Below are 26,961 nucleotides of genomic sequence, written 5' to 3'. Positions count from 1 at the left end.
CTCACAAATGTTTCATTTCTTCGTCTATCTATATAATAAAACATTTTAATTAGACATATCTGCTCGTATATTTAAAAAAAAAACATTAAATACAAATTTCTTTATATCTAATAAAAAAAAAAAATGTTTTCTTGTCGCTAAATAGTCTTCTTGTCGCTTCTTGTCGCTAAAATAATTCTTGTTGTCGCTTCTTGTCGCTTGTTGACGCTTGTTGTCGCTTCTTGACGCTTGTTGTCGCTAATTAGTGAGACCCGTGTGTGCTCCAACGTTGGAGGGATTTACGTGAAGAAGAAGAAACAGTAACGTCACTCCCGGAAGTCTATTTCATGTTTATGTTTATGGTCTACAAGAAAATCTAACAATAATTGATAATTTTACAGATTCTATAAACAATGGGTGCTTTAACAAGCCGACAGGCCAACGGAAACGAAGATATAGACACTGCTTGTAATAACGTGTATAGATACCCACCGAAATCAGGTAACAAAAAACATCTGAGCTAGGTCAGGAATAACCATTGTTATTGATAATTTAATTGGTGCAATTCACGTATAGAATCCACCATTTGACAGATTAGACAGCCAAGAAATTAAAGGTAGAGCGTGATAACATCATTTTGATTACTTGAACTCTTCAGTTGAATCTCGTATGAAAAAGCCTAAGGGACAGCTGGGCCTTATGGCTGAACCCAGCAGGCACAAAACGTTGTATCAACGTTGATCCAATGTCAGTCTTCAACGTTGTTACAACGTTGAAACTTGGGTTAGTTTTGAAAGTTGTAATGACGTTGAAATTCTGACGTTGAATCAACGTTGCAGTTTCAACGTTGTATTGACGTTGATAACATGTTGAAATCGGGTCCAGTGAGGTTGAAATCAGGTCTAAGTTAGGTTGAAATCAGGTCGGGTTTAGGTTGAAATCAGGTCGAGTTAGGTTGAAGTCAGGTCAATTGTAGGTTAGTTGAAGTGATGGTTCTTGGATGTATATTGATCCTTATTGGCACTTGTTCAAATACAATAACAAGATACCTGAATTATGAAACAAAAAAGCCTCTTTCAAGTTTTATTTCAAGTTAGAATATCCATCAACAGTTCTTTTATCAACAAGAGACAACTCCAAAAGAGAATAGTAGACAATAACAATCAAAACCAAAGAGGAGAGACGGTTACAATATCAAGCTTTTATTTGAAACCAAATATCTCAATATTAACAAAGCTTTCTCTTCTAGCACATCAATTTCTCAAAGCAAAGGTACATATGTAAAAACTCACTACAGCACACTGGTTTGATTCTGGTTGATCAAGTTTTTCAACTTATACAAAATCATGTAAATGCAGCAAATTTGACACAGTTACACAAAATGCCTCCTTTGTTTTATGTGAATACATAGCAGGACCATTTAAAAAAAACCTGATTTCATTTTAAGTTTTTGTTATCCGATATTTAGTTCTTTTTTTTTTGTCTTTTTTTTAAATTTTTTATTGATATCTTGTTGAACTGATATTTGACTTTTTGAGGGTATACCGTATGTGTTTTTTTTACATTTATCTTGAAGGCATTTGGAACAAACCATACCATCACCAAGCTGTTTACTCATTCAATCATTATCTATACACCCGATACAATTGAGTAAACCGAACAAAAAGTTGCATACCGGTAACACCAAATAATGTATTTCTAAATTTCACTGCCCTTTTTTTTACTGGCACTAAATTAACTATAGAAATTAACAAAAAAGAGGTTTTTAAAATGAAAAATATATTTTGTTTTAAAGATTTATTCTTTTGGCCTAGCAACTCCTTCTGCTCTCTGTGGGGCACACTTTACATGTCTTGCACACTGCTCAGGTATTTTGGATTCTGGTGTCTCTTTTTGGCAGAATAGAACAGCATCTGAAAGCATGGAAGAGAAATAACATAAATTTGAATTACATAATAAAAGTTGTGTACTTTTAAAAGCCGGAAATGTTATCAAATTCTACCAATTATAAAACAATTATTTTAAATCATAGAACACAACATGTTCATTGAAACAATTGTTCCAGCTTGCATCAATAACAAGACAAAGCATGAATTCTAACCAGATCTGTGTTTTGCAATAAGCATAATGTTCATATACAGATGAAATTATGAAAGAAGAGTGATATTTTACGTAAAAATCTAAACAGTGTTTAAGAGCAGACCATTTCTATGTGTATCAGACACACCCTATCGAGTTGTATTGGAGCGAATTGGCTAGTATTCGATGGCACCCCCCCCCCCCCCCCCTTTTCTGATATTACTGATTTTGTACATGACTAGAGTTTTATTTTAGTTCGCTAATTAGAGGTTATATACAATCAAATCATTTAACTATTTTGACACGAAACTGACTCAGATTCAGTAAGATAAGACCTTGTCATAATTTCTGTGAACGTAAACATGCTAATAACTAATTTGATCATTTGAATGTGTTTGTATATATCATGATTCTTCGTTAATTTAACTATAAAATATACTTACTCTAATATCAAGAGGTTTATACAGAAAAGTCTTCTCTCGTCTTTATATTCCTTAGACGCAGTTGTTCACTATTTGTTCATCAGTCTGGTGCGATAATTTCTCGAGGATGATTTTCAAAATGTTCTAAACGGATGTTGAAAAGAGGTGCGCGTGCTTGCGTGCGCATCCGAAAGAAAATATTCGGAACTCAACTTGAAAAACCGCGAAAATTAAAAAAATTCTCAATTATTATGATTACATTGTACATCTATGATATTTTAAGTTTCTATATTAAATATCAATCGGTAAAACTAATTAAAATAAATATACCAAAAAATTTCTCCTATTTATTTAAATGAAAGAAAGCAACTAAACAAAATCAATTTGATTTTAAAATATAAACTAAGAATACATGTATATCATATTTATACAGATATACATATTATTAAGATAGCATAAACAGGTTTTGAGATCTTCCAAAATATAGAGAATCATCAAACCCAAATTACTTAATAATTGGTTAGAATTGGTTTTTATACGACCGCAAAAAAAATTTTGTGGTCGTATATTGGTATGACGTTGGCGTCGTCGTCGTCCGGCGTCGTCGTCATCGTTGTCGTCCGGCGTCGTCCGAAGACACATTGGTTTTCGCACTCTAACTTTAGTTTAAGTGAATGGATCTTTATGAAATTTTACCACAAGGTTCAATACCACAAAAGGCAGGTTGGGATTGATTTTGGGGGTTATGGTAATAACAGTAAAGGAATTAGGGGCCAAAAATAAGCATTTTTGTAACTTCCAGACATAACTTGTGTGTTAGTGTATGGATCTCTCTGACATTGTACCACAAGGTTCCATATCACTAAAGGAATGCTGGGATTGATTTTGGGGGTAATTGCCTCCAAATTTTAGGAATTAGAGGCCAAAAAAGGGGCAAAAAACAAGCATTTTTCTAGTTTCATGACAATAACTTGTGTGTAAGTGTATGGATCTTTCTGAAATTGTACTACAAGGTTCCATATCACAAAGGGAAAGCTGGGTTTGAGTTTGGGGGTAATTGCCCTAAACGTTTAGGAATTTGGGGCCAAAAAGGGGCCAAAAAACACATTGTTTTCTAGTTTCCAGACAATAACTTGTGTTCAAGTGTATGGATCTCTCTGAAATTGTACTGCAAGGTACCATACCACAAAGGGAAGGCTGGGATTGAGTTTGGGGGTGATGAATCATAATGGGGGTTCAAAAAATTTTGGGGGGGGAATTATTTTTTTTTCCTTTTTTTTCTTTTTTTCCTTTTTTGTTTCTTTTAAAATTTTCCATTTTAAGTTGGTTATTTCTGATTTATATTTAAAATCAAATAATAATGATATGGTAGGAGATACACACCAAACAGGATGTGTAAATTATTATATAATAAGTATTGTGCAATAGCAAGAAATTTTCAATTGCACAGTATTGCACAATAGCAAGAAATCTTCAATTGCACAGTATTGCGCAATAGCAAGAAATCTTCAATTGCACAGTATTGCGCAATAGCAAGAAATATCCAATAGCACAATATTGCGCAATAGCAAGAAATTGTCAATTGTACAGTATTGCGCAATAGCAAGAAATATTTAATAGCACAGGATTGTGCAAAAGAAGATACTTCCTATAAATTGCTTATTTCTTGACCAATTTCAATGGGGTTTTATTCTTGATTTCATGGGGTTCTTTAATATGCTGAATCTAACCGTGTATTTAGTTTTTGGATTTTGGGCCCCGTTTTTAAATTGGTCCACATTGAGGTCCAAAGGGTCCAAAATTAAACTTTGTTTGATTTCATCAAAAATTGAATTATTGGGGTTCTTTGATATGCCGAATCTAACTGTGTATTTAGATTCTTAAATTTTGGTTCCGTTTTCAAATTGGTCTACATTAAGGTCCAAAGGGTCCAAAATTAAACTTAGTTTGATTTTAACAAAAATTGAATTCTTAGGGTTCTTTGATATGCTGAATCTAAACATGTATTTAGATTTTTGATTATGGGCCCAGTTTTCAAGTTGGTCCAAATCGGGGTCCAAAATTAAACTTTGTTTGATTTCAACAAAAATTGAATATATGGGGTTCTTTGATATGCTGAATCTAACCATGTATTTAGATTTTTGATTTTTGGGCCCCGTTATCAACTTTGTCCACATTGAGGTCAAAAGGGTCCAAAATTAAACTTTGTTTGATTTCATCAAAAATTGAATTATTGGGGTTCTTTGATATGCCGAATCTAACCGTGTATTTAGATTCTTAATTTTGGTTCCGTTTTCAAATTGGTCTACATTAAGGTCCAAAGGGTCCAAAATTAAACTTAGTTTGATTTTAACAAAAATTGAATTCTTAGGGTTCTTTGATATGCTGAATCTAAACATGTATTTAGATTTTTGATTATGGGCCCAGTTTTCAAGTTGGTCCAAATCGGGGTCCAAAATTAAACTTTGTTTGATTTCAACAAAAATTGAATATATGGGGTTCTTTGATATGCTGAATCTAACCATGTATTTAGATTTTTGATTTTTGGGCCCCGTTATCAACTTTGTCCACATTGAGGTCAAAAGGGTCCAAAATTAAACTTTGTTTGATTTCATCAAAAATTGAATTCTTGGGGTTCTTTGATATGCTGAATCTAACCATGTATTTAGATTTTGGATATTGGACCATAATAGGTGAATGTCCAATTTAAAATTTTTAAGTTCTTAGACCACATTCAATCTGTGTTAGAAACCTATGCTGTGTCAAATATTTAATCACAATCCAAATCCAAAGCTGTATCAAGCTTGAATGTTGTGTCCATACTTCCCCCAACTGTTCAGGGTTCGACCTCTGCGGTCGTATCAAGCTGCGCCCTGCGGAGCATTTTATTTAAAGATACTTTAAAAATAAACACAAAAAAAAATTAATTTGAAAAAGCCGATTTGTTATTGTTGATGTCTCCTGACCACTTGTTCTTGCCCAAAACTCTTTTCCATGCATAAACAATGCAATCCGGTCTACCCCCTTTTTCTAGGAAAAAAAATGATTGATTATATAGGGATCATGGAAGCATGACAGGAGGAAGCCCCCTCACGCTAATGGCAGTCAGTGGACCCCCTTATAAGTATTATAAAAAGTTCTGGATTAGCCACTTATTATCCAATCGTTTATAATACTGCAGCACTGCTTCTTTTCCAATCTGCTCATCAAATATATCTATACCCTTCAATTTTGACAATGAGATTTTCTGTCGCGATTGACTGACGTTAACCCAACGTTGAATCAACGTTGTTGTTTAAACGTTGATTTTAACGACGTAAATTCAACGTTGAAACAACGTTGTATAGTCAACGTTGAATACCATGACGTTAGATCAACGTTGAATTTAGGTCGATCAACGTCACGACCAAATTTCAACCAAATTTCAACGTTGTTACAACGTCGAGTGCCCACTGGGAATAGACGTATTTACACTTGTATGCAAATTTGTCTGCCATAATGTAAAATCACACAGGTTCCCGTAAACTTTGACATCATAATTCAAAACATTTGACGTCACAATTAAAAAGTGATTGTTGCCTGACGTCAAAAGGTGATTCGGAGTAGATCTAAGGTCATTCGGAGGCAAAATATAGCTAAATACCAAAAGTGTAAATACGTTTATTGACTGTGTTTACACCACAAAATTTACTCCGAGTATAAATTTTGTCAAAAAAATCAAGCTTACATCGATCGGTGTAAGTTTTGGGGAAAATAATTGCTTTATGTTTTCTATACACGACAAAATCATAAAAAAACTCTCAATTTGCACGGTAAGTAAGCTTGATTTTAATTTTTACTTCTTTTCGTTGCTCTTACATGTACTTGATGGAGTACCAGGATGTCCTACCACAGAGTAGGTAACCTGTTAAAAAATTGTATACTTTTGAAATATGAATGATAACAACAATAATAATGTCTCTAGTATTAGAATTTGCTATATATATGTTAATCATTATGTGGTATCCTGTGGTGTTCTGTGGTAAAAAGATTTACCTGGTGTAATCAACTCTTTACAGTTTTCAACCTAGTTCCTTGAAACTGACTGAAAGATTAGACATACATGTGCTTAAAAGTTGTTCACCTGCATTTACAATGTATATTTAAGTCTGTTGGGGGACTTTTTCCAAGACTTGGAAACTTTATATCTTTCAAAAAAAATTGACAAAAAAACTGGTACATGTACCAATTTTATGAAATCTTCTGTTTATTTTCAACCGAATTCCTTGAAACATTTCATAACAAATGTACATCAATTGAAGTTGTGTTCCTCCCATTATGGGGTTGTTTTATTATTGAAGTTGGTTTTACTATAGAAGTTGTGTTCCTCCCATTATGGGGTTGTTTTACTATTGAAGATGTGTTCCTCCCATTATGTGGTTTTAATTGAAGTTTTGTTCCTACCATTATGGGGTTGTTTTACTATTGAAGGTGTGTTCCTCCCATTATTGGGTTGTTTTACTATTGAAGTTGTTTTCTTCCCATTATGTGGTTGTTTTACTATTGAAGTTGTGTGTTCCTCCCTTTATAGGGTTGTTTTACTATTGAAGTTGTGTTCCTCCCATTATAATTTATAGGGTTGTTTTACTATTGAAGTTGTGTTCTTCCCATTATTGGGTTGTTTTACTATTGAAGTTGTTTTCCTCCCATTATGTGGTTGTTTTGGGTTGTTTTACTATTTAAGTTGTGTTCCTCCCATTATTGGGTTGTTTTACTATTGAAGTTGTTTTCTTCCCATTATGTGGTTGTTTTACTATTGAAGTTGTGTTCCTCCCTTTATATTGTTGTTTTACTATTGAAGTTGTGTTCCTCCCATTATAGGGTTGTTTTACTATTGAAGTTGTGTTCTTCCCATTATTGGGTTGTTTTACTATTGAAGTTGTTTTCCTCCCATTATGTGGTTGTTTTGGGTTGTTTTACTATTTAAGTTGTGTTCTTCCCATTATAGGGTTGTTTTACTATTGAAGTTGTGTTCCTCCCTTGATATTGTTGTTTTACTATTTAAGTTGTGTTCCTCCCATTATAGGGTTGTTTTACTATTGAAGTTGTGTTCCTCCCATTATTGGGTTGTTTTACTATTGAAGTTGTTTTCCTCCCATTATAGGGTTGTTTTACTATTGAAGTTGTGTTCTTCCCATTATAGGGTTGTTTTACTATTGAAATTGTGTTCCTCCAATTATTGGGTTGTTTTACTATTTAAGTTGTTTTCCTCCCATTATAGGGTTGTTTTACAATTGAAGTTGTGTTCTTCCTATTATTGGGTTGTTTTACTATTGAAGTTGTGCTCTTCCCATTATAGGGTTGTTTTACTATTGAAGTTGTGTTCCTCCCATTATAGGGTTGTTTTACTATTGAAGTTTTGTTCCTCCCTTTATGTGGTTGTTTTAATTGAAGTTGTGTTACTCCCTTTATATGGTTGTTATACTATTGAAGTTGTGTTCCTCCCATTAAAGGGTTGTTTTACTCTTGAAGTTGTGTTCGTCCCATTATGTGGTTGTTTTGATTGAAGTTGTGTTACTCCCTTTATAGGGTTGTTATACTATTGAAGTTGTGTTCCTCCCATTATAGGGTTGATTAACTCTTGAAGTTGTGTTCGTCCCATTATAGGGTTGTTTTATTATTGAAGTTGTGTTCCTCCCATTATGGGGTTGTTTTACTATTGAAGTTGTGTTCCTCCCATTATGGGGTTGTTTTACTATTGGAGTTGCGTTCCTCCCATTATGTGGTTGTAATTGAAGTTTTGTTCCTACCATTATGGGGTTGTTTTACTATTGAAGGTGTGTTCCTCCCATTATGTGGTTGTAATTGAAGTTGTGTTTCTCCCATTATTGGGTTGTTTTACTATTTACGTTGTGTTCCTCCCATTATAGGGTTGTTTTACTATTGAAGTTGTGTTCTTCCCATTATTGGGTTGTTTTACTATTTAAGTTGTGTTCCTCCCATTATTGGGTTGTTTTACTATTTAAGTTGTGTTCCTCCCATTATTGGGTTGTTTTACTATTGAAGTTGTTTTCTTCCCATTATGTGGTTGTTTTACTATTGAAGTTGTGTTCCTCCCTTTATAGGGTTGTTTTACTATTGAAGTTGTGTTCTTCCCATTATTGGGTTGTTTTACTATTGAAGTTGTTTTCCTCCCATTATGTGGTTGTTTTGGGTTGTTTTACTATTTAAGTTGTGTTCCTCCCATTATTGGGTTGTTTTACTATTGAAGTTGTTTTCTTCCCATTATGTGGTTGTTTTACTATTGAAGTTGTGTTCCTCCCTTTATATTGTTGTTTTACTATTGAAGTTGTGTTCCTCCCATTATAGGGTTGTTTTACTATTGAAGTTGTGTTCTTCCCATTATTGGGTTGTTTTACTATTGAAGTTGTTTTCCTCCCATTATGTGGTTGTTTTGGGTTGTTTTACTATTTAAGTTGTGTTCCTCCCATTATTGGGTTGTTTTACTATTGAAGTTGTTTTCTTCCCATTATGTGGTTGTTTTAATATTGAAGTTGTGTTCCTCCCTTTATATTGTTGTTTTACTATTGAAGTTGTGTTCCTCCCGTTATAGGGTTGTTTTACTATTGAAGTTGTGTTCTTCCCATTATTGGGTTGTTTTACTATTGAAGTTGTTTTCCTCCCATTATGTGGTTGTTTTGGGTTGTTTTACTATTTAAGTTGTGTTCTTCCCATTATAGGATTGTTTTACTATTGAAGTTGTGTTCCTCCCTTTATATGGTTGTTTTACTATTTAAGTTGTGTTCCTCCCATTATAGGGTTGTTTTACTATTGAAGTTGTGTTCCTCCCATTTTAGGGTTGTTTTACTATTGAAGTTGTTTTCCTCCCATTATAGGGTTGTTTTACTATTGAAGTTGTGTTCTTCCCATTATTGGGTTGTTTTACTATTGAAGTTGTGTTCTTCCCATTATAGGGTTGTTTTACTATTGAAGTTGTGTTCCTCCCATTATAGGGTTGTTTTACTATTGAAATTTTGTTCCTCCCTTTATGTGGTTGTTTTAATTGAAGTTGTGTTACTCCCTTTATATGGTTGTTATACTATTGAAGTTGTGTTCCTCCCATTATAGGGTTGTTTTACTCTTGAAGTTGTGTTCGTCCCATTATGTGGTTGTTTTGATTGAAGTTGTGTTACTCCCTTTATAGGGTTGTTATACTATTGAAGTTGTGTTCCTCCCATTATAGGGTTGTTTTACTCTTGAAGTTGTGTTCGTCCCATTATAGGGTTGTTTTATTATTGAAGTTGTGTTCCTCCCATTATGGGGTTGTTTTACTATTGAAGTTGTGTTCCTCCCATTATGGGGTTGTTTTACTATTGAAGTTGCGTTCCTCCCATTATGGGGTTGTTTTAAATGACATTTTTAACTTTCATGTATTTTATTCCCTCAGTGTATATATTCTGAATCTAAAAAATTAATATGATCTGTTTAAAAACTGTCATTTACAAAATGTAATTCTGCCGTGTTGAATAAAATTCCTTAAATTTTATTGAGTACATGTACAAGTTTAAGCTGTTTCTTTATTATCTTTCAGGCAACTATTTTGGAAGTCATTTTATCATGGGAGGAGAAAGATTTGATATGAGTCAGCCAGAGGCTTATCTGTTTGGAGAAAATCAGGATCTCAATTTTCTTGGATCGAAGCCTGTTGCTGTAAGTTGCTTGAATTTGTATGAAAATAATAAATTTACCTTGTCATCATTTTTATGACATAAACAGTACCAATTTAACTGCACTCGATGTCATCATTTTTATGAGATAAACAGTACCAATTTTACCGCACCGCACCTGATGATTTTTTCGACAATTAATGTCTCCAGTGAAGTTAAAATTACAAATGTATTTGAAAGTCCAAAACCTAATACAAAGTGAAACATTGAAGAGTTCCAAAAAGTACCAAAAGTAAATCCAAACCAGACAAGGATTCAGAGCTATATGTATGAGGGAGATGCAGTTCTTAATTTAAAATGTTTTTTAAATTTTGTAACAGCAAATTTAAATCAAACAATACATATGCATGTTTCCCTATTTTCATGATAGTCCAGAAGTACTGGCTACTGGGCTGGTGATCATGATACCCTCCTGGACTTACATTTGTACAGTCCACCAGCAGAGATATTGACCAGTGGTAGTATTAACATTAAAGGTACCAATTTTACTGCACCAGATGCCAATTTTGACAATTATTGTCTCAAGTGATGCTCAAGGCTAAAATATTTGTCCAAAACCAGATACAATTGTTGAGTAGCTGATAAAACCAAAAGGGACCAAAAGTAAATCTAAACCCAGACAAGGTCTTAGGATGTAGAGCTATGCAAGAAGGAGATATAGTTATGTGATGTAGATACAATGATTCATTGATTTTAGTTGAGCCTGCAATAAAAGTCCTTGAGGTAAAATGTATTCATCTTACATTCCGTCTGTGTCCATGTTGTCAACATCTAGATAGTCTGTGATAAAAGTTTTTTTATACTGTTTTTTTTTTTAAATTTACAGTCTATATATAGATATTGATCTTGACTTAAACCATGCTTAATCAAAAGTGTATTCCCTTCATGAAAATGGTCAATTGTGCTAACTAAAAATATTCATAACATGTGTTAGGGTAGGCATGAGAGTTGTAGGGTACATGTAGGTAGGGAATCAGGGACTCAATAATATTTGTTTGGCCTTATTAGCTCAACATTATTTACAATCACAGTGATTCAGTTAGAAATTACTCTGGCAAGTGTTTGCATGTAGGGAATCTCTTTGGAACATGGTGATTACTTGTTATCTAGTCTAATACTTTGATTTTGCAGTCCATTTGTGTACATTTTGGTTGACTGTTAAAGTAATTTAATACTTCATATCTTCATATTAAAAAATAAATTGGTTTCTGTTCTCTAACTTAAGTTTGCCTCAACCAAATATTATGAAACTTATACACAATGGTTATTACCACAAAACACAGATCAAATTTGAATTTAGGTGGCGACACTTATACCGTTCTAGAGTTATGCTACTTTACAAATGGAAAAATTGCTGAATTTTTCGTTTCTGTTCTCTAACTTTAGTTTGCCTCAACTAAATAATATGAAACTTATACACAATTCTTATTACCACAAAACACAGATCAAGTTTGAATTTTTGTGGCGTCACTTTTACCGTTCTAGAGATATAACCCTTTACAAATGGAAAATTGGTGAATTTTTCGTTTCCGTTCTCCAACTTTAGTTTGCCTCAACCAAATGTTATGAATCTTATACACTATGCTTATTGCTACAAAACACAGATCAAGTTTGAATTTTGGTGGCGTCACTTTTACCGTTCTAGAGTTATGCCCCTTTACAAATGGAAAAATTGCTGAATTTTTCGTTTCCGTTCTCTAAACTGATCAGATACAAATTTGGGTAGCGTCACTTTTACAGTTCTTGAGTAATGTCCCTTTATAACGTTTTCTGCAAGTGGGGGCATCATCTGTGTCCCATGGACACATTCCTCATTTATAATTACATATTTGAATTGAATAAATGAAAATAGCTTGTATGCAAATTTTCGTCAAAAAATCACAGTCGGATCAAAACTGTATTGTATTAAGGCCTTAACATTAAGGAAACTCATTTCATAGGACAGGTTGAATTAAGTTATATTTTCAGTAGATTAATAGGACCAATGTTTAACTGAATCATATCTTGAGTTCTGTGTTTCGATTATAATTTGATTTGTATATGACAAATTTTATTTTATTTTCAGTATCCTTATCCTTCATCATCAGGTAATGAACCTACCAAAACACTTAAAAGTCTGATCAACATCAGAAAGGATTCACTTCGATTTGTCAAGTAAGTCCATATATATACATATATACTTGTAGTTTCCCTGAGAAAATATATAAACATATATACTTGTAGTTCCGCAGAGAAAACAAACTGTTAAATATAAGAAAGATTTTTCTTTGTCTTCTCAAATCACCATTTATCTAAAACATCAGTTTACATGAGAAATTATTTCTTGGAAACACAACATCACTACACCACCTCTTTTTTAAGTTTGGTGAATTTTTTTTATTTTGCACAGTACATGTATTGACACAATATACCTTTTTGTTCATTTCATTTTTTGTTTATTTCTTGAGACATTTTTTGATAGTACAGGTCAATGTTTTTCATACATCATGTACATATAAAGCTCTGTAGTTTGTAGATACACATATGAATAAAAGTAGATTTTTGTGTAAATGTTAAAACCAGGAACTAAAAACTCTGTAAAATAAAAAAGAAATCTACCCCTTTTAGATTTATTCCTATCTACGTGTCTCACAAATACATACTTATCAGTCGTCCCACTGTCTGTATCACTCTGCTCAGCTCAATTAAATTGCTTATCAGGGCTTTGTGAGGTCAAATACGTTGACCTGGCCTTAATAACTTTGGCCTGTACATATCACCGACGTCATAATGAATGAACCGATGTTGATAAGTTTGACCCGAACTTATCAAATCATCTTCTGGTTTGCTGGTGAAACAAAGAAAACCCTTGTTTCTATCATGAAAATACGCAAATACAACCCGATAAATCGATTATCTGGTGGTTTGCATAATGATATTGTAAAATATGAATATGCAGACAACCTGATAATCGGTACGTATCCATACCTTATCATGACATGCTTGACCTGAATCTAGAAAAAGTTGAACTCAAAGAGACTGAAAGATTAGCCATCTTATGAAATACTTGTAGACAATAAATTAAGAAACCCTTGCCATTCACTTACTTGTGCCATTAATATGTGGAAGGGTTCAACTAACTGTATGAGTACTCAAATCAGTGGCATAGGAATAAAAGTTAAGGAGAAAACTAACACAACAAAAATCAAAAATACAAAAACAAAGTAATATTTATTCCAGTCAGTAAAATAGAAATAGAAAAATTGATTGAGATAATATTGCTTTTCAGGAGAATTTTAGAAAATAAGTTATCAACTTTGCCAATTTAAAAAAAATATTGTAAGGAAAACTATTAGTCCATACCAACTAAAGTGTTCCCTTTCTAGACTGTTACCCTTTGTAAAGACTAAAGAGGTTCATGGAAATAGCATAATCAGGAAACATAACACATATGATTTATATCAGTTTATAAAGGTATGCATTTAAACATTTCATGTTTCATTTTTGTTTCCTTAAAAAGGTTGAGTGGAGAGATATTTATAATATTTAATGTTATATTAATACATTGATAGTTTACTTTATAGCAACTCGATTTATTTTCTTGTTCTTTCCACGTTAGACAGGTTTCGGATATTTTTTGCAAGAATTAAATTTAATACGAGTTTCAAATTTCTGTCCAACCAATTTTTATGTATTTTGAGCTTCAAATTGTTTTTCAATGTATTTTCATCGTATTATTAATATACTTCCACTCAAAGAAGTGGGGGGGGGGGGGGGTTTGGGGAATATTGCATTCCTCATGTCTGTCTGTCCGTTTGTGTTAAATTTTTCTTAGTGATTTGACAGCTTTATTTCATTGGAATGACAAAATATAAGTTTTTATACGCCCATCAATTTTTGACAGGACGTATTATGGTATACAAATGTCCGGTGTCCGTCTGTCTGTCTGTCCGGCGTAAACATGTCGCACCGTAACTTGAGAATGACTTATCCAAATTTCATGAAACTTAACATAGTTGTTTCTTATGATGGTCAAACGATCTGTATACTTTTTGGTGAAAATAAGATTAAAACTTTTTGAGATACGGGACTTAGTAACTAAAACAGGTGTGTGTTTTTTTTCACATGTCGCGCCGTATCTCAAAAACAATTTATGATTATTGCTTAAAACTTTACACACTTCTTAGTTATATTAATCTTAAGATCTGTATACTTTTTGGTGATGATTCAAAATTTTATTTTAGAGATATTGAGTATTTTGTTGAAAAAGGGGGAGGGGTTTTTCACATGTCGCGCTGTATCTCAAAAACAGTTTATGATTATTGCTTAAAACTTTACACACTTCTTAGTTATATTAACTTTAAGATCTGTATACTTTTTGGTGCTGATTCAAAATTTTATTTTTGAGTTATTGAGTATTTTGTAAAAAAAAAGGGGGAGGGGTTTTTCACATGTCGCGCCGTATCCCAAAAACGATTTATGATTATTGCTTAAATTTTACACACTTCTTAGTTATATTAATCTAAAGATCTGTATACTTTTTGGTTTCGATTCAAAATTTTATTTTTGAGATATTGATTTTTTTTTTTTTTAAAGGGGGGTTTTCACATGTCGCGCCGTATCTCAAAAACGATTTATAATATATATAATAATAATAATAATAATAATAATAATAAATTCTTTATTTAAAGAGGGTAAACTCAGTTAGTTACAATAAACTAATCTTCCCTGAGGCCCTCACATACAAATTACAATACAATCAAAAAACAGATATTTACACATAGTTAATTTACAGTCAATTAGTTCAATGTAATATTACTAACATGATAAGATATAAGGCTGTTCAAGATGTACATGTAGTCAAAAAATCAAATACAAATATAAATAAAAGAATATACAAATACATTGTAGAAAACATAATCTTATCAGGACTGTGTTAAGTACTTCTTGATACTTTGTTTAAAAGTATAAGTGTTTTGAGCTTTACGCATTTTGTTTGGTAGTCCATTCCATAACACTGATCCAGAATAAACAAAAGATTTCTTAAATAGCTCAGCTTTTGGCTTAGGAACTATCAGATTACCTTGAGTGACGCCTCTCAGGGAGTAAGGATTATTATCTGATTTCAGTTTAAACTTTTGAACTAGGTACATTGGTGCTTCCATACGCATACATTTATATAGAAGTAAATATTTGTGGTATTTTATTCTATTGTCAACTGTCATCCACCCAAGTTCTTTAAATAAGGGGGCTGAGGGGGATAAAGGAACTGCATCTAGAATTAATCTTGCTGCCCTTTTTTGGAGTTTTAAAATTCTTGCTATCCCTTCATTTTTACATTCACCCCAAATAATACAGCAGTAGTCAATCAGGGGCAGAATATACCCATTGTAATATGTTTTCCTTGCATTTATATCTAAAAATTTCTTTATTTTAGAAAGGAGGTATGATTATTGCTTAAAATTTTACACACTTCTTAGTTATATTAATCTAAAGATCTGTATACTATTTGGTTTTGATTCAAAATTTCATTTTAGAGATATTGAGTTTTTTGTTAAAAAAAAAGGGGGGTTTTCGCATGTCACGCCGTATGTCAGAAACTGTTTATGCTTATTGCATAAAAATTCACACACAAGACGACGGGCGTATCATGCGCTCATGGCGCAGCTGTTTATTTCAAACTATTTAATACATTGTAGTAAATTAAGATCAAATTGTTGAACTTCCTGTTAAAGAAAAATGTAAATTTTGGCAGTTTTTCAAAAGTTAAATTTTGCATGTGACCCAGGACGTACCAATTCATCGGAGATTTATGATATCAATATCTCTATTGTTAAAACTTCCTGTTTTATAGAGTAGCATTGCCATGGTTACAGAGCAGCCTTTATTAATGAATGCACAATATCTTTTGCATGTGTAAAAATTTAATTAGTACATGTTAATTTGATGTTTAAGGGTTGATGAAGCTGAAGTAGAGGATGATCAGAAGACCACAAACAAATATAATGTAGAATTTGTCTTTGATTCTGATGTTAAATGTGCAATTACTATCTATTACTTTGCAACAGAGGAGTTTAACAATGGACAACTTGTGTAAGTTATCAAATCTGTACAACATTAAAACTATTTTTCTGAATCACGATTGATTTATTGTTGTTTACTTAAAAATCAAGTGACATATATGTCATTCATATTCAGACATCCATATGAAAAATAGGATAGGAAGATAGGAACTGAAAATATGCCCTGCATTAGGTCACCTGATGTAATATTCTGATTATTCCTATCAGATTTGAAAACAATTCTTAGTGAATATACTAGAAGTATTTGCAGCTGTCTAACTACCAACAATCAATCGATCATACACAATATATTTTACTAGCAAGATGCTCTTTTCTTGATATGGACAGGCTTGAGAAGTGAAATTGATACTGTAGGAATGAATATCCTCCTTGAATATGCATCCAAAGACAGCCAATTTCAACAGTTTATTAGTTATACTTGTTAATCCTAACCAATTTTGCATTTATACTGTAAAAATGTCACAATAATTATAGGAATTTATAATATTAGTTTATTATTTGTAGAATTAACTCTAAACATCCTATAAAGTCAGACACATACCATTATAAGAAAGGAGCCAATCAGTTGTTCTCACAGTCAGGGCATGTGATAGAACCTACCAATTATACTGAAGAAGAGGTAAGTCCCAGCCAATCATTGTTCTCACAGGCAGTTCATGTGATAGAACCCACCAATTACATTGAAAAAGAGATAAGTCCCAGCCACTCAGTTGCTTTCAGTCAGGTCATGTGATGGTACCCACCAAATTTTCTGAAGAAAAGCTTGAATCAAATTATTACAAACTTAACACTGTTGTTGTGATTGGTGAATATAGACTCGATTTTAACTTTGAAAATATTCTTGTTTGTCATTCCAGAGTTATGGGACTTTTAACAGTTATATTTGACACCATATTTTTATGCTTAAGGGTATCATCATTCATGTTTTTCTACAGAGCCATTTTATTTGCTTCTGATTAGATGCCTTCTTAATATCCATTTTAGTTTACAATTAGGGCATGTCATGTTCTCTTCAGGGTTCTCACAAAGGCGAGTCCATGAGTCCTGGACTCATCAAAATCTGTCTGGACTCATCAATTTCAAAACTTGTGAGTCCAAAGATGCATCAAAATTGTAAAATTAAGAGTCTTAATTCAGCTGTTTATTATAAGTACTGTAAATTCAGAATTTATTGCGAGGTTTATATTTATGCGAATAATGCGACTACTTGAGAATCACAATCATAAGAACTAGCATTCTGATATCAAATAAATATATCTGTATGTAGCTTTTCTACAAATCACAATGATAAATACAGGCAATCATTTCTGAATTTACAGTAAACAGTCATAACAATTTGTGTGGTTTCTTCAACAATTACTATGTGTCTTCAACAATTACTATGTTATTTCTTCAACAATTACTATGTTGTTTCTTCAAGGATTACAATGTTGTTTAATTTCTTCAACATTTACTATGTTGTTTCTTCAACAATTACTTTGTTTTTTCTTCAAATGTACTGTGTCCTTTTCTTTTAAACACATCAACTATGTATAATTTCTAGTAATAAGTAAGATTATATGTGGTTTCTTAGCTTGTAGCAGTTTAAACTAGACTGGTTTCTTCAACCATTAATTAAAACCAAGCAAGTTGTCTTCATCCATTAAACTATGACACTTTTCTTCTGCCTTTTAACTTGATGTGGTTTTGTCAACCATTAACAATGGATTTGTTTCTCTCAACCAATTTATAAAGAACTGATGTAATAATGTTTGCAGTATTTCTTCAACCAATGAAAACAATATTATACAAATATGTTGCCATGAAAATACAAATACAGATTTTATGTACAATGTATTGGACAAAACTTGCTAAATTGACATATAGTGAAAAATGAGATTTGTTTATGTATAATTTCAGTGGCAGTATGATCCAACTAAGGACATCATCCCAGTGGTTATACATTGTGTAGTAGAAGATGAAGGTAAGTTATCTAATAATTTAAGTCCTTTCAGTGTATTTCAGTGGTTTTTATTAAAAAGTAGTAGATGTTGGTGTGTCAAATTGTGTCTCCTTACATTGTACTACATTTTGATCTTTGCATGATGAAAATCATATTTTTTTGGTTTTTAGTTACTGATTGATAATGAAAAATAAATTTTGTCTTGACACCTGTTATTGTACAAATTGCAAAAGCCAAAAATAAAACTCCATTATAATAATGAAATGGAAGAATTATCTAATTACTGTAAAGATGGATATTTTTCAGAAGGGATTTATTTTTGCTAATTTTCCAATGAATATAAAATCACTAAAAAATCTCCTTGTATAAATTATATCTTTTCATCAGATGCAAGAGCAAGAAAGACACAAAAAATAACCTCACAAACCAGTTGGGCTTTAGAAATTGAAAATTTAAACTCAAAATTTTTTGTTTTCAAACAATTTGTATCAGATTGCAACCATACTTAGATATATGATCACATATAATGAAGTGGAAGATCCTTTTGATTTTTAGGTCACTACATTCAAGGTCAATGTCAAAGTTACTAAAATTATCTGAAATGTATACACAAAAAATGGTTTCTGGATGCTGAATCAAATATTACACATGGGATTGCTCCATAGTTAAATATATGGTCACATATATTAAAAACAAGATCACTATTGACTTTGAGGTCACTACCTCCAAGGCTGAGGTCAAAGTTACTTAAAATATTTAAAAATTTGTGCAGAAAACTGGTCTCTAGGTAATGGCTTCCAAAACGGTCATATATGCCGGACATTTATAAATTTATCGTACATTGTCCGTCTGGGAAAAGCATGAAATGGATATCTACTTTAAGTTTTCAAGGCTTTCTTAAGGTGTAATACCACCATTGATTTTCCCCTATTAGTCTTTGTTAAATTTGCACTTTTCAAAAAATTGTGCAGAATTTATCTTTGTTTCAAATAAAGAAATACTTGGCATGAGTAAAGATTTATCCTGTCCAGTACTATAGAAAAAATTTCACATAACATTTCATTGCATATAAAAAAATAACCATCACTGGAAGTTAACCAATCAAATTTTCCCCCTTTTTTAACCTGTGTACAAGCTTTAGTAACCATGTAACCTCAAGTTTCCAAAATATTCTATAGAAACCCCAAATAAAGAAATAATGGTGCTTTGAAATACCCAAGATATATGTTTATGACTCAGAAATGTTTTACTGCAATGAAATGTAGGATCAATTACCTACAACTGTCAAATTCAAGGGAATATTTTTTTTCGACCTATTTTCGTATGCAACCGGATGTGACGTACTATGGTTTGGTGGTATTACACCTTAAGAGATGGACATTTTAACATAATTCAAAAAAAAATCGGAAGTTTATGCGATCTTTTTGACCCAACCTTTTGCCTGAAACAGCCACACATTTCCGGTCATAAAAGTGACATGATGAATAAGAACTATCAAAATAAACTCTACTTTAATACCTTCTCATTTTATTCAAGGTTTATAAGTTGTCAGACAGCTGAAATTTACATGTTCAGGTGACAGGTAAACTATTTTGTACCTTACATTAATCGGTCTATTCAAAGTTATTTTCTTACATTTCAGCGGTTTGCATCTAATTAATTTATTCAAAACGATTGAACTTATCAGAAATACATTTATAAATATGATTTGATGAAAAAATTTTAAAAGTTTTTAAACGAAAAATCGTCAGAACCACGTTGTTTGAACTAGTACACGTGTGCGCCTGTGTAGGTTGGAAATTTAATTATGCATCCTAATTCTTCAAAAATGCTAAAATTATCATTGATACCTTTATCTAACGTTCATTTCGAGTATTTTCTTAAATAACGTGGAAAGAGCTACTTAAACTCAATCGTGCTTTGTAAACATACACGGATTTTACATGTCCGTCTCTGGTCGGTGTCAACATCCAGTATTAGGAAAATGTGCTTTTTAAAAACGAAAGTAAAGTTTTTGACAACGTTATTTTGCACAAATAAAGAGCCTAAGGCAGATATTAGTACGCTGATGTTGCACACTTCGAATAATGCACTGTCTGAATTTAACAGTTTACGTCAGAACATCGAATTTATATCAAAGTAAAAGTTTAATATCGTTTTAATGTCAATCATTGGTTACATGATGGCCAACTGATTACCATAATTGCCTTTTGTTACTAAGTCTTAAGGGATTAAAATCAGGATAAGACATAAATGTCTGGCTGGCTCAAATATTTTTTGGAAGCCCTGCTCTAGATGCTTAGATCAAATAATGTATATGAGAAATGAATTTAATTTGATATATGGTCGCATATAATAGAGGAAATCCCTATTGATTTAAAGTCACAATAGTACTTCTAGAAATAACCAAAAAGAATCATATCTTTTAAAAGAAAATATTTAAAAAACTATGTTGTTTCAAGCTTTATGGAGGGCGTTAGGTATATGTGCTTGCTCACTAAAGGTTCTAAAATTGTGTTTCAGTTTTTTTACAATTTCTATTAAATGTCATTTACAGAACATCCAAACCATGCCCATCTTACATTTGGTATGGTAGAGAAAAGTTCAGCAGACAGTGGATACATACTGAAGCCATTGAAACAAAAACAGTTTGTTGATGGGTTATCATATCTGCTGCAAGAAATATATGGGATTGAAAACAAGCAGGTTGATAGGTCAAAGGTGAGGAAAGTCAATTATTTGCCAATTTTTACTCCTATCTCTTTTTTTTAAATTTAGTATGTTGTTAGAAGATCATTGAAACTAAAACTGCAAATTTGATAATGCTTTATTTTGTTCCTCCTGCTAAATGTGTGGGTATATTTATTCATATACAGTTAACTCTCGTTGTCTCGAACTCGGTTGACTCGAAATTTCGGATGAGTCGAAGTTTTCACGTGGTCCGGAAGTTTGTTCCATATAAATGTATGTAATTCAACTCCTGATGAGTCAAAATTGGATGAGTCGAAATTTCGGTTGAGTCGAACTAAATTTACGATCCCAAGGTTAACAAAAGCATTCAAAATTCATTATTTATCTCGAACTAATACACATATGTCAAAACATGACCTCAGGCATTTAAATGGATTGAAGAGTTAATCTGACAATACACGTGTAATTAAATTTCCAGTCACTGACCACTATTGATTTATGACATGCTATTTCCACGAGTGTTTACCTAAGATTATCTTTTATAGATTTTTTTATAAATAATAAGTGATGCATTGTTAATGTTCATGAAAAAGTATTTAAAATGTTTACAAAACAATTAATTGTGATTTACACTAATGAGCTTGGGTGTGTATAAAGTAAGGATTATGACTTCCGTTGATGATCACCTAAAAACTACTCAATCGGCGTCTTTAATCTTGTTGTATTTTCTTTTGAAAAGAAAGAGTGAGATAAAACAAAATGAAGAGAAATCTAAATTTTCTAAAATCTCTTGTATCCGAGAATAAACAATTTTGTCAACTATAAACGACCTGAATAACGAAACTATCGATTGGAAATTACTCTCTCGGATAAAAGCCAGAGGAAAAAATTCTAACTGAAACAATTGAATAAGTAAAAATAATGTTATTATAATAATGAAAGAACATGACATACAAATACATCGATCTGATACCAGAATATCGATCCCCTTCCCTTATTCACCCGGATTTATTTTAGCTTTACCAAGCTAAGCAAGAGTTGTGTCCCTTGCTCTGTCAAACTTCCGGTTTCGTTTGAGTCGAACTACGTGTATCTCGAAATATTTCTCTGGTCCGGCTGACTTCGAGATAACGAGAGTCAACTGTATTATCTCTCTATCTTCTTAAATACATCAAGCATCAACATTTTTTGTTCAGTCAGTAGTAGTTTTATTATGATGAATTACATATCCTATTTCTATTTTACTCTTATTGACCCTCTTGATAAAATAAAAGCCTTTAGACTTACAAGAAAAAAAACTTAAACTCAAAAATACAGTTCAAGATTTCATCCTTAAAGATTCGTAGATTCATTTGAAATAAGAAACCTAAAGAAGGAAGTATTTTTTTTTCCATTTCAGCTTGATCCAGATGATGAAGTTGATGATAGTGGGGCAGAATGTGTTATATGTATGTCTGACATGAGAGACACATTAATTCTACCATGTCGTCACTTGTGTCTATGTAGTGCTTGTGCAGAGTCACTGAGATACCAAGCCAGTAATTGTCCTATCTGTAGATCTCCATTCAGAGCTTTATTACAGATCAGAGCAATGAGAAGGAAACAGGCTATTCCTGTCCAGGTATAGTCATTAACAATGCAGTATCCATTAAATTGGATAACTATCTTAGTACCAGTTTTATCTATTGTTTGTGGGGCCTCGGTGGCCGAGTGGTCTAAGTAGTTACTACTGTAATCACTAGCCAGTCAACACTGAGGTTGTGAGTTCGAACCCTGCTCTTGCGGGTGCACTCAACTCTAATCTTAATTGACTAGGATTGTCAGTTTTCCTATCGAAGGTCGTTGTTTTCTCCAGGCGCTCCGGATTCCTCCACCAATAAAAACTGGCTGCCACAAAATAGCCCAAAAGCGGTGCTTGAAAGTGGTGTTAAAACACCAAAAATCAAATCATCTATTGTTTGATACCCTTGATTTGTCTTGGTTTTTTTGAGAAAAAAAACCTTACTAAATTTTAATTTCTGCTGAGATGAAAAAACAACCAAATAATATTATATATTAAATTTTTTGCTATACAGTAGACTCCACCTAATCGGATATCGGCTAAACGAATATATCAGCTATTGTAATATTGTTTAAAACACCAAACCCTTCCTTATACGTTTAATGTTAATTTTATTGTATAATCGAATATCGGATAAAAGAATATATTGGCAAATAGGATAAGAATATTCAGGAAATTCTGTTCGAAACCACACACAATCAGATATTTTCAATGTTTTTCTGACAGGAAATGGACCCGGAAGTTACGCAATTACAATCTTGCAGACAAGAAAATTTTGTTTTTAATTACTAAAAGGAACTATTTCTTAATAAAGTGTTGTCTTTATTCATTGTGTTCCTTTGTAATGCGAATTAGATGCCCTTAAAATACAAATGGTTTGAATTTATTTATAAAATATACGGTAAAAGAAAAATACGTTGGGAGAATTTTGATAAAACTCTAAGTGCTTACAGAATCAGAAATATAATTTAGACTGAATGTACCTCCTTCTGAATAATTTATTGCAATATAAATATAAATCCCTTTTGCCAAGAGAAATCTGACTTTTGTCAGATATAATTTTGTAACATGTGTAGGTTTGACCACATGTCATAGACGCCATTTTCTTTTGTTTACAAAATGTGAGGAAGCCTCTAGAACCATGACCAAAACATTAACAGTCTTCAGAAAATTTTAACTTGATGCAATAATATTTTATTAATTATGATTATCTTCATTGATATTCAAATAAATTTGATTATTCAAAGAAATAAAATATATAACAAATTCGATTTCAGTTTAAAGACAGACATGCTATAATCTATTTATAGCCCGATTGGCTTACCTGTGATTTTACCACATACAAATGTAAATATGGATATTACTTCGTATATAAAACAAATAAAAACATATACTATGGATGGTAGATATTTATTCACATAAATATTTCAGGAAATTTTATTTATTTTAATAATTATAGGATTTAAAAACTGAAAAACAAAAATATGAGCATTACATAACCAGCTGATAAAATTTTTACACAAACATCATAGTGATGAATCTGATGAAAATAACTCGAACCCTTTTATATATATAGCAGTGGTCAGGGCTAGTTACATCTCAGGATTAGGTCAACTCATTATTGCAGAATATTCAATGAATATACATTTATTGTCTAATTGAATATATCGGATAATGGGATATTTTTTGCTGACATTTTTGGTATCCGATTTGCCAGAGTCTACTGTATTAGATTTAATTTTTAAATTTCAAACAAAATAAATCAGTAAAACTTTGTTTAGACTTAAAAAAAACAACATTAAAGTGAATAACTTTTTGACAGGGAGAAAATAATGAAGAGAACCCAGTCAGCCAGGATGGTGTACCTACTGGATATTTTGCAGTGTCATTGATAGAAGCATTGAATGGTCCCTGTAATCAAAATCTGATGGGAGATGGTACGTTCAAGTATCCCACATTTTTTTTTTTTTTTTTACATCTATTTTGGAGATATAAAGTAGTAGTTATCATTTAAAAATTACCTAAGATAAATTTAATTCAATGCTTGTATTAGGTTTTGAACTTTCAAATGTTTATGCTTCAAGCATCACTGAAGAGACATTTATTGTCGAAATGCACATCTAGTGCATACCTGCTGATTTTCAGAATTTAGGCGTGAACTACATGATCGGTTCTTCAGAATCCTTTATAAATTTTTCATCAGATCCTCGTCTATTTGGATGAAGATTTCCACTCATCAAAACATGGGATTTCAATAATCAGCAATTGAAACTTCGGGGGCATACCTTGTTTTGGAGAATGATTAGTAAACATATATCACTATTAATTTTGATAGCTTGTAAGATAATATGGATCTCCAAATTCACAACAGAATGATATGGAATCATCATGAAAGTGAACAGAAAAATTATTGTTCTTTTATTGAATAAAAAAATACATTTAATTTTGTTATTTGGTTGCATTAAATTCAAGGAAGTATTTCCAGCCATTTGAAATTAAAGTGATATTGAATCAATGATACTCTCAGCATATACATGTTGATAAATAATAGCAGCACGAACTTTAATGTATTTCCAGATTATTATCCATCTGTTAGAATGATTCCATCAAATGAAAAAGATTCACATCACAGAGATAAGAAAAGGAAAAGGTAAGTATCACAATTGTAGATCTCCATACAATGGATATTGCTATTAAGACCGGAATAAAGTTTACTGTACTAGATATATGTGATGCATATAATTATAATGGAGCTGCAGATTTCTTATACTAAAGTTCCTAAGACGTTTGAGACCAGGTAACAGCAGCAGAATTAACTCAAAAGGTCAAGGAGGTTAAGATTTGCCTTAAGAATCCGGATTTCACACACTAAAAACATAATCTTAGCCAAGTTTGTGTTGCCCTTAATTTTCAAAAAAAGTTGCCCTCTGTTGCCATTTGATTTTGAGAATGTGTCTATCAACATATAAAAAAAAAGATGAGACGTATATAAAAAATCAAAGTACCAAAGTTTACATTAAATGATTACAAGTACAATAGAATAAATCTGTTAATATCTAATGATTAACACATTTATTGCAGTTAAACATCCTGTCCCTCCTCCTCTGCCAGGGAATCACTAACCTTTTGACCATACTTTGAATATTTATAATACCTACTTAGCATGGAATTTGTCTGTTATATATTACTAAGCTTCTGTATTTCAGGACAATAACTTTAACTTGTGTATAAGTATTTTGATTGCTCTGAAATTGTACCACAAGGTTCAATACCACAAGTAGAAGGTTGGGATTCATTTTGGGGGTAATTGCCCAAACCGTTCAGGAATTAGGGGCCAAAAAGGGGCCAAAACAAGCAATTTTCTAGATTTCAGACAATAACTTGTTTAAGTGTATGGCTGTCTCTTAAATTGTACCACATTTTACAAAAAGAAAATTTCTTCAAATATTTTTTTTTTTGGAAGGGGTGGGGGGTAAAAAACATTTTTTTTTTGGAGGGGGAGGGGGGGCAATTTTTTGTCTCGCCTTGACGGAGTCAAAAAGCAAGACATAGATATGCTGTTTCCGGCGTCGGCGGTGACGGCGTAAACAATGTATTAGTTTGTGATTAGGTCTAGTTCATGGTGAACCACTAGTGGTAGGTCAATGATATTTGGTATGCAGTTGTATTAGCATTGGCACATCTCATTACCTTGGAGATTATTTGGCCCCGCCCCCTCAGTCAAGGTCTATTGACTTTGAAACTTTTCATAGTTTACATGTATTAGTTTGTGATTAGGTCAATTTATGGGGAACCACTAGTGGTAGGTCAATAATATTTGGTATGCAGTTGTAAAAGCATTATTATATCTCATTTCCATGGAGATTATTTGGCTAAGCCCCCTTAGTCATGGTCTATAGACTTTAAAAATTTTGCTAAGTTAACATGTATTAGTTTGTGATCAGGTCAGTTCAAGGGGAACCATTAGTGGTAGGCCAATGTTAATTGGTGTTCAGTTGTATAAGCATTAGCACATCTCATTTCCATGGTGAATATTTGGCCCCGCCCCCTCAGTCATGGTCTATTTACTTTGAAACTTTTGCTTAGTTTACATGTATTAGTTTGTGATTAGATCAGTTTAAGATGAACTGCTAATGTTAAGTCAATGATATTTGGTATGCAAATTTATTGGCATTTGCAAGTATCGTTTCCATGGAGATTATATAGCCCCACCCCTGATCATGGTTCATTGACTTTTAAACTTTTACATAGTTTACAAGTTAATGTTTGTGTTTAGGTTTGTTTAAAGGGAACGACTTATAATAAGACAATGGTATTTGGTATGCAGTTGTATTAGCATTGGCACATCTCATTCCATGGAGATTGTTTAGCCATGTACCTTCAGTCATGGTTCATCGACTTTGAATATTTGCATAACTTACATGTTAAAGTATTGCTATTTTAATTTCAATTATCAAAATTACAAAAAGGCGAGACATATCTCTGTGATAACAGTTTATTTCCTCAAGATTTAAGAAAT

General features: G+C 32.2%; 1 protein-coding gene across 1 annotated transcript in view; it reads left to right on the top strand.

Moving 5' to 3' along the window:
* The first annotated feature begins 316 nt into the window (after nucleotides 1-316).
* LOC127709710 (probable E3 ubiquitin-protein ligase MGRN1) overlaps nucleotides 317-26,961 on the top strand; it is a 42,243-nt gene continuing 15,598 nt past the window's right edge. The window contains exons 1-10 of the mRNA XM_052215371.1: nucleotides 317-480; nucleotides 10,051-10,169; nucleotides 12,252-12,340; nucleotides 16,121-16,258; nucleotides 16,753-16,867; nucleotides 18,148-18,211; nucleotides 20,748-20,911; nucleotides 22,281-22,502; nucleotides 24,265-24,379; nucleotides 25,020-25,092. Of these exons, the coding sequence (XP_052071331.1) occupies nucleotides 393-480; nucleotides 10,051-10,169; nucleotides 12,252-12,340; nucleotides 16,121-16,258; nucleotides 16,753-16,867; nucleotides 18,148-18,211; nucleotides 20,748-20,911; nucleotides 22,281-22,502; nucleotides 24,265-24,379; nucleotides 25,020-25,092 (1,187 nt within the window). The 5' untranslated portion in view covers nucleotides 317-392. The remainder of the gene's footprint in view (nucleotides 481-10,050; nucleotides 10,170-12,251; nucleotides 12,341-16,120; nucleotides 16,259-16,752; nucleotides 16,868-18,147; nucleotides 18,212-20,747; nucleotides 20,912-22,280; nucleotides 22,503-24,264; nucleotides 24,380-25,019; nucleotides 25,093-26,961) is intronic.

The sequence above is a fragment of the Mytilus californianus genome, unplaced genomic scaffold (assembly GCF_021869535.1).
Source record: "Mytilus californianus isolate M0D057914Y unplaced genomic scaffold, xbMytCali1.0.p SCAF_7, whole genome shotgun sequence".
Classification (NCBI taxonomy): Eukaryota; Metazoa; Mollusca; class Bivalvia; order Mytilida; family Mytilidae; genus Mytilus; species Mytilus californianus.
The sequence above is the reverse complement of the archived record's forward strand: the minus strand, read 5'-3'. Positions and strand labels throughout refer to the sequence as shown.